This window comes from Capronia epimyces (assembly GCF_000585565.1).
Source record: "Capronia epimyces CBS 606.96 chromosome Unknown aczIQ-supercont1.5, whole genome shotgun sequence".
In the NCBI taxonomy this organism is placed as follows: domain Eukaryota; kingdom Fungi; phylum Ascomycota; class Eurotiomycetes; order Chaetothyriales; family Herpotrichiellaceae; genus Capronia; species Capronia epimyces.
This window is the reverse complement of record NW_006912908.1, coordinates 242,616-250,612: the sequence shown is the minus strand read 5'-3', so window position 1 is coordinate 250,612 and position 7,997 is coordinate 242,616. Positions and strand designations below refer to the sequence as shown.

Below are 7,997 nucleotides of genomic sequence, written 5' to 3'. Positions count from 1 at the left end.
ACTGAACTGCAAGCGGCAGAATGAGAGTGCGAATATGGGTGGGCGAATGTGGATGGAAATGGACGGAAATGGAGGCAAGGGTGGGAGACGGCGGATTGTATAACGCTGAGACGCAGGATTGGAACTGCGGATTGTACAGCGTGATATGCAACTGCTACTGCAAAGTAAGAAGCAGTAGGTGAAATTATTGCTGCGGAGTAAAATTGAACAAGTGCAACTACTACTACAAAGGAAAAAAGCAATGAGTGCAATTACTGGTGCAGAGTAACAATCAGCAAGTGCAAGTACTACTGTAAAGTAGGGGGCAGTACCTGCAACTGAGCTGCTCCTGCAAAGTAAGAACAAGTGAGTGCAACTACTACTATGGAGTATAATTGCAAAGTGCAATGTAGAGCCTTGCATACACATTAGTCTGCAGTCAACCACTAACATCAACCAGCCAGCACTGCAAAGAGGAGTTGCGCCATGCAAACCCGAGGAAGAGTTGTGAATCTGGAGCTCCGTCATGATCAAGGAATCAGAGAATGAATCCCTCGCTTGCCCCTTCCTGAAGAGCCCTCCTCCTCTCGCGGCCAGTTCACTCATATTTCTCCCGTTGGAAGTTGGAACCACCCTTAATCCTTACCCCATGACTGGAGATAGGACCACGCTTTCTGGCTCATTGATTGATTGTTGACTAACCCAAAGTCTACTCAGTGGAAATGGGAGTCAGGGGGTCAGACACGATTGTGAATGATGCATGATTCTTGCGTCTTGCCACGGTTTGGAGTAATCAGGAGTGAAGAGAATATCCAATAGGGTTGCCCAATTTGAAGAGTCATGTCAATTCAGGAGTTCGGTCATATCTCATACCTCATACCTGGGATTGTTCAATATGTGAGTAATAGTCCTGAACAAGTCATTCTTCCCTAGAATCACCACCGCTGCAGGTCAAACGCAGCTCAAAAAAGATCCTATATAAATCCTATCAACATCCTGGACAATATCCCATATCGCTTATCATACCAAAAAGCAAGTCTAGCATTCGGTCCACCCTATCAAGACGATCTTGCAAACTTTCAACAACTCAACAACACCGATACCACTGTACACCTTAGGCTCAATTCTCCAGAATTCCCTCCAGACGGCTCTCCAGCCCCTCCGAATCAGTCATGGCCCACGAACACCCCGCAGAATATTTTATGGATTTCTGCACCCGCAACACTACCATTGTCGGCACGGATGAAGTAGGGTTTCAATCCTTCAGCGACAGCGTGCCCAGAATCGGTACCGAGTGGCGACGCGGTCACTTTGCTGTCCTGCTTGCCTCCAATTATGGTGCTATTGTTGCCAACATCAGCGGAGCAAATACTGTCAACAGCGTGATGGACGCATTCGACCGGGAATACAATGAGGCTAGCGATAACTTCTTTAGAGATGATTGGGAACAGGCACTTTGGGTAGTGGTGCCAGAACATTCCGACACGACCGCTTCAGCTTCAGCAATCACCGACATCGAAGAAACAATCATCGAAAGATTGGCTCGTCACGCAGGGATGCCCGAACCCGACACGAAGTTCTATGATCCCGACCTGCTCCCCCAAGGGACGAGTGTGTCCAACCCACCACGTCAGTCCACCGCACCCGTGGTTCTACGCTGGTGGAATATCACAGCTGGTTATTCTGGCGGGAGATGTTCGATTTGGTGTCGTGGTCGCATGCTGACGCTTTTCTCTGAACTGCCCGACTTGGATTAGGAAGAGCGCCCTAGGACCCACACTGCGTGGAGTATCATCTGAAGGCTCCGAGTCCTCTGGAGAGGAAAGCGCCCTACGGCCAACGGATATCACTAGAGCTGTTGCGGTGCGCTGCGGCTTTGACTTTCGGTACAGTGTCGAGTATACCCAAATCAGTGTCGGAGGGCTTCTATGACTTTTCAAAAGCTAATATTGCAATCTCCCGGTGGGTCAGCTCCGCCCTCTCACCCAAGGCGGCATTTGAACCTTCAGACATACTTACAAATACGCTCTCTTAGATATCATTTCCTCCAGAGTCTCGACCATGGCGTGGATGGAGGTACATTCACGCATTGACAGCTGAAGTCGGGCTTGTTGGAGACATTCGATCGACGGTTGAGATTCGACTGGCTGCAGCAAATCTATGGATCGATCTTGACTTTGCAGACAATGCCATTCTTCACGCAACCCTTTCTCATAGGGCCATTATTCAACCTACCCTTTCTGATAGGGCTTAATCGGTCATAGAGCAGAGGATCTACAGCACATATGGGTTGGCAGTGGATGCTGGACGTGGAATGAAGCTATTTCGGAGATCTGGAATCCTTCAATCCTTCCCAAATCTACCAGGGAGATTGCATAGTTGTATGGAACCGGCGACTGCGAGCTAGAGCTAGTACATCTCAATCGATTCTTTGTGTATTGTATCTTGCTTGCCCTTTGGTTCTTCTCCCAGCCTGAACTGACGCTATCACCACCACTTTTCTCTACTCCTCTGCTTGTGAGTTTCTTAAATGCCCCCATGTCTCACTGAGGGTCTCAGGTCTCATGTCTCATGTCTCGGCCTCAGGTCTCAGGTAGAGCTCTGGCTGAATGAACCATCGGTCTGGTAAGTGGTCATGACGCCCTAATCATGGTCGGATTGCACCATCAGTCGGCTCGGCTCTCACGGACACATGCATGATTAGCCAAGCACGAACAACACGTCCTCTAGAGCGGAGATGTGCGTAAGCAACTCACGTTTGCAGTCTTCAACATTAGACATCAGGTCTACGAAAGCCAGAGTTCTCCCATCACAGAAGACTGGATCAAGTCCGCATGCCAGGCGAATGGAATGTAGGGAATTGGGAGTATGTTATAAAGTCTTGGCAGTATGTTGTAGAGTCAAGTCAGCACCTCCGAATCCACTTTGGACTTGGATTTGCGCTCTCCTCGTGTCAGATAGTCTGCCTATGTCTGGACTCGTGTCTAGTTCGACTTGGACACCATATTCAGCTAGTTGAGAAGTGATGGATGTGCCCAAATAGCCCGTTCACTCGAGGTAGAGGAAGATACCGTCTAGCTGTCTCCAGGACCTTTTGTCGGACAACCAGCGATATCAATCATGGTATCTGAGTTGCCTATGGCGAAACAGACTCCCCGACGACTTCGTTCGTCGCACCCGGTCAAGCTGGTGTGGTGCAGACATGCCCCTGAAAGCCCTAGAGCTTTCACGACCGTTGCTCCCACCACAGCGGGATCCAGACAGCCCCAACAGCCCCCCAGGCTCAGGGACCTCTGCGACAGACGACCTAGAGGTCTGGAATCGCGCTCTGGCGTCCTGTAGACTGACTTGCTCCCCTCCCCTTTCCTAAACGGAGATGCCGGATAGATCTTGTCGGAAAACAAACCCGACCGGAGATGCCGGGTGTCGGAGACGATGTCCGGCATCTCGATCATCCAAGCCGACATCTCCGGCGCCGGCATCTCCGGAGCTTAGTGATGGTAGCGGCGACGATCTCATGCACCGTCGCGGCCCCCACGCAGGGGGTGGCACCGCGTCCCGCTGAGGTTGGGGAGAAGAAGCCCTCGTTTCGAGGGCTCAAGTTGCGTTGTCGGTGCATCAAAAGTTGCGACTTCCCGATTAGGAAGGATGTTTTCCGAAAACGGTTTAGCGTGGTTTGGGCAAAGCAACAAAATTGCTCCCCAAGGGATTTGGACGTTCAGGCGAGACGCTGCGTCACTGGTTATCGTAGAGGTCACTGACGCCTGGATAACTATCTGATCTACATGCCGCGCCGTTATATTGTGGGTGGGTGGCGTCGGTGGAAAGTTGCGCTGCGGAAGTGAACTTGCACGCGGCGCCGGGTCTGGCTCCGCCCGGTATACCTACCATAAGCCATGAGGTATGCGACCGGGCTATACAAGAGCTGCTTAATCGGGTACATGACGACCACAGGCTGACTTGGCGACAGTTATCTATCGGCCAAAGGTGTACGGGGTATCCAGCACTGGGGAATCCCTTGAAAATCCTTCAAGGTTCCTTATCTTGAGTGGCTCGTGGGGTCGAGAGTCCACCACTGCACCATCCGCCATCCACCATCCACCATACGCCGAGCAATGAAAGTGCCATGACATGATCTCCATCATCAATGGCGAATCTCAGGGCCTAGACTGGAAGCAAGCTCGCACTTCACTGACTGCTTCAACTGTAAGCAAACACACCATCACAGCGTCTATGATAACATCCACGCTAGCCCGCATTGGGGAGCCCGACCGCGGGGAAGTCAATCACGACAGGCAAGACTGGAATGATGATCGACTGCTCAGTGCCTTCAATGCTGGCTATACGCAGCCTCTCAGCATACTATTCGCGGCCTATATCGCCAAGAGCGTCCGTTCTCAATGGTGATTGATCAATGCCGTTGCACACTTTCCTTCTTCTCGTCTCGCCTCGTGCCGTAGCCGCATGGTGTCATTCCGATGCCGGGCACACCATCATTCTTCCACACACGCACACACACGCATGAACCCCAGGCTCAAGCTCGCTCTGCTCTCCGTCCTTGCAAGAAATTTCCTTCTAGCCTCTTGGAACTGACAGCATGTATAAAGACAAAGGTACAGTGCCAGTGCCAGTGCCGGTACCGTTCGTTGATTGATCTGGTCGCTGCAGCCAATTTCCAGATCTTGCACCACCCTGGCACCACCTGCAAAGTCGAATCGCCCTCTCTCTCATCCGTCCACCCGTTCGCAACCCCGAACCCCCATCTTCCTCCCCCCGCGTCCCCTGTGCAGTCACAGGCACAGCCTCCTCCCCCGCATCCCGTTGCTGTTACGGCGCAGTCATGGCTTTGGCCCCCCTTTCCCCAGACCCCAAAGACACCGTCGTGGTGGCGGTCAATCACGAGCATGCCGCCGAGACGAAGGCCAGAGCTGAGGCAGCCGCCGTGGCACGATCCGGTGAGGCGGTGCTGCGTGATGATCCCGAGGCCAGGGCGGCCTTCTTGGCCTCGTTTTCCGCGGCCGATGAGAAAAGGATCATGCGCAAGGTCGACCGGCGCTTTCTGCTTCTGATCGGCCTCATGTACATGGTCAAACAGATCGACGTCACCAACGCCGCCAGCGTCAAGGTGCTCCAGGTCGGCCAGCCGAGCAACATCCTCAAGGAGCTGCATATGACTCCCGACCAGTATAACTGGGTTCAATCCATCTACTACGTGAGTGCTGCGTGCGCCCCCGGAAACCCTAGGCGGTCACGTCTCCTCGGCCCCAGCACACTGATTCGACGTATTCTGCCCCAGCACACTGACTCGATGTCTTCTGTCCTCTAGATCAGTTATATCATCTTCGAAACCCCCAGCAACCTGATCCTCAAGCGTATGAGCCCGCATGTCTGGCAGTCGCGGATCTTCTTCACCTGGGGCATCGTGTTGGCTTGCCACGCCGCCATTCAGAACCGCCAAGGCTACTACGCCGTGCGCTTCATCCTGGGCATGATGGAGGCCGGCTTCTTCCCCGGCGTCATGTGCCAAATGGCTTTTTGGTACCGCACCGAGGAGTACGGGAAGCCGGTCATGTGGCTATTTGCCATCTCCCAGGCGGCCGGGGTGGTTGGGTCTCTGCTCTGTTATGGGATCAGTTATATGGACGGCATTCGTGGCCTGAGTGCCTGGAGATGGTGAGTGCACCGACTCCAGCTTGGAGTTAGGGTCATCCACGCCCGACCTCCCAACCCTTTGTTGAACAAACTCTTGTCGCTCCGGCGAGCCCGTCCTTCGCCGGACCACCGGAAGACCGTACTCGCGATCCTCTTGGGGGAAGGTATCTTCCCCGATACAGCTCACGGTTCTCTTGGGGGAATGGTATCTTCTCCGATGCATACCTCAACGTGAACGTGGTCCCCGATACCTCCCTCGAACGTGAACTTGAACGAATGATTGGATGAATGAATACATGCCGGACGACTGACCGCCAGTGCAGGGTCTACCTTTTGGAAGGGCTTGCCACCATCCTCTTCTCCGTGTCGATCTATTTCCTTCTCCCCGACTACCCCAAGTCCCCGCGCAGCGACCGGTGGCTCACGAAACGCGAGCAAGAGTTTATCGAGACGCGGCTGAGCGAGAACGCCCCGTTGACCAGTGACCCAGCGTTCAGCTCCAAAGAGATCTGGGCGTCGCTCAAGAACCCGAATCTCTGGTCGTTCATGGGCATGCAGATGTTTGTCAACCTGGCCAACTACGGACTCACCTGGTACCTACCCACCATCACCACCAGTCTGGGTTTCGCCAAACTGCCCAAGAACCAGCTGCTCAATATTCCGCCGGCGGTGTCGGCGTCTCTGGGCGTGGTGGGCTCATACTGGTTCATCCGCGGCGCGTACATTTCTCGGCCGCTGTGGATCTCGATCCTCATGCTCTGCGAGGTGGTCTGCTTCATCCTCTTCTTCACCATCAGCAACCACGTCGGCATCTACATCGCCTGCATCCTGGGCACCATGTTCGGCCAGGCCTTCTTCATCAACTTCTGGGCCTGGCGCTCTTCCACCCTCAAAGGCTCCACCGGCACCGCCTTTGTGCTCGGCTTCCAGAACTGCGTCGGCCAGGTCGGCGGCGTCGTGGCCCCTCAGTACTTCGTCCAGAAGTGGGCGTACAACCGCTACAAGAACAGCTTTGCCATTGCCACTTCGTTTTTGATCACTGCCTTCTTCTTCGCCCAGTGGACTTGGTGGCTGACCCGAAACGTCGAGGCCGACGTGTTGCGCGTCGCAAGGCTCCGGAAAGCCGCCAAGAAGGAAGGTCGGGTGTACGCCGAGGACGACATCAAGGTCTTCGAGGAGAGAAAGTATGATTCCGCCTTCTGGTCCATCAAGAAGTTTCGGCGGAGTAACGGGGTGGCCAGGCCGGAGGTGTAAGTGAGCCACCTCCATTTGTGAGTTGTGAAGCCACCTCCATTTGTGAGTTGTGAAGCCACCTCCATTTGTGAGTTGCGAAGCCACCTCCATTTGTGAGTTGTGCTTCTAGTGCTATTTGACTTGTCACATACCTCGATGTATTTGTCTCATCTCATCTCACTTCGCTGCTGGTTTGGATTACCCTTCGCTGCTGGTTTGGATCGCCCTTCGCTGCTGGTTTGGATTGCCCTTCGCTGCTGGCTTGGATCGCGGACCCTGACGGAAAGGTTCATATCCAGGTCTTTGGCCCTCTGGGGCAGTGATAGAAGCAGCGGCAGCGGCAGCGGCAGCGACTGAGGATGACCTAGGCTAGGCTCACCTTTTGAAGATCTGATGCCTGCGCCTGCCTCCATCAACACGAAAAGTTGATTTCGTTCAGATGAGGCCGAGTTTGCAAAATAGTAGGACTGGTCGAACAAATATAAAATCATAGGACCGTAGCCACAATGAACATAGACCGGATTTGCATGCTACCGGGCACGTCTTGACTTGTCTCCTCAGCCTGTCTTCTCAACCTGCCTCCTCAACCTGCCTTCCTAACAGCTTCCCAACCAGCTTCCCGTAGAGTAACGATATAAGCTAACGCTATTATCGCGAAACACGTATGCTTTGGCTCTCGCGCTCAGCCTTTGAATCGGAGCTCGGCACAGAATTTGACGTTCAATACAACAAGTCGATTTCGTTTAGAGGTGGGCGCGTTTATAAAATAGTAGGACTGTTCGAATAGGGTAAAAAAATGATAGGATGAGGGCCACAGTGAAAATAGCATTCAATGTTCCGCAGGCTTTATTAGATCCCATCATATCTGCTAATTTACCGACCTCCGCGGCTGGACAAGCAGAGTCTCTGAATGGCCAGTGTCGGGATCAGACTGTCCAAGTCTGGGGCAGGCGGTCAGACCCCCTTGTGTGTCTAGTCCGTATTGCTTGATCATGGAGTGCCTTGTGTGCCTAGCCTCGTATTGCTTGATCATGGAGAGCCTTGTGTGTCTAGCCTCGCATTACTTGATCATCGAGTGTCTTGTGTGTCTAGCCTCGTATTGCTTGATCATGGAGTTGGAGTGCCTTGTGTGT

General features: G+C 53.4%; 2 protein-coding genes across 2 annotated transcripts; both read left to right on the top strand.

Moving 5' to 3' along the window:
- Window positions 1-1,151: 1,151 nt before the first annotated feature.
- A1O3_06074 (uncharacterized protein) lies at window positions 1,152-1,736 on the top strand (the record flags this gene model as incomplete). Its single annotated transcript, XM_007736194.1, has 1 exon — window positions 1,152-1,736. The coding sequence occupies one exon, from the start codon at window positions 1,152-1,154 to the stop codon at window positions 1,734-1,736; it is 585 nt and encodes a 194-aa protein (XP_007734384.1).
- A 3,083-nt stretch (window positions 1,737-4,819) lies between these two features.
- On the top strand, window positions 4,820-6,885 carry A1O3_06073 (uncharacterized protein; the record flags this gene model as incomplete). The annotated part of the gene is made up of 3 exons (XM_007736193.1): window positions 4,820-5,191; window positions 5,306-5,652; window positions 5,955-6,885. 3 exons carry the CDS (start codon window positions 4,820-4,822, stop codon window positions 6,883-6,885), a joined length of 1,650 nt encoding a protein of 549 aa, XP_007734383.1.
- Between the last annotated feature and the right edge of the window lie 1,112 nt (window positions 6,886-7,997).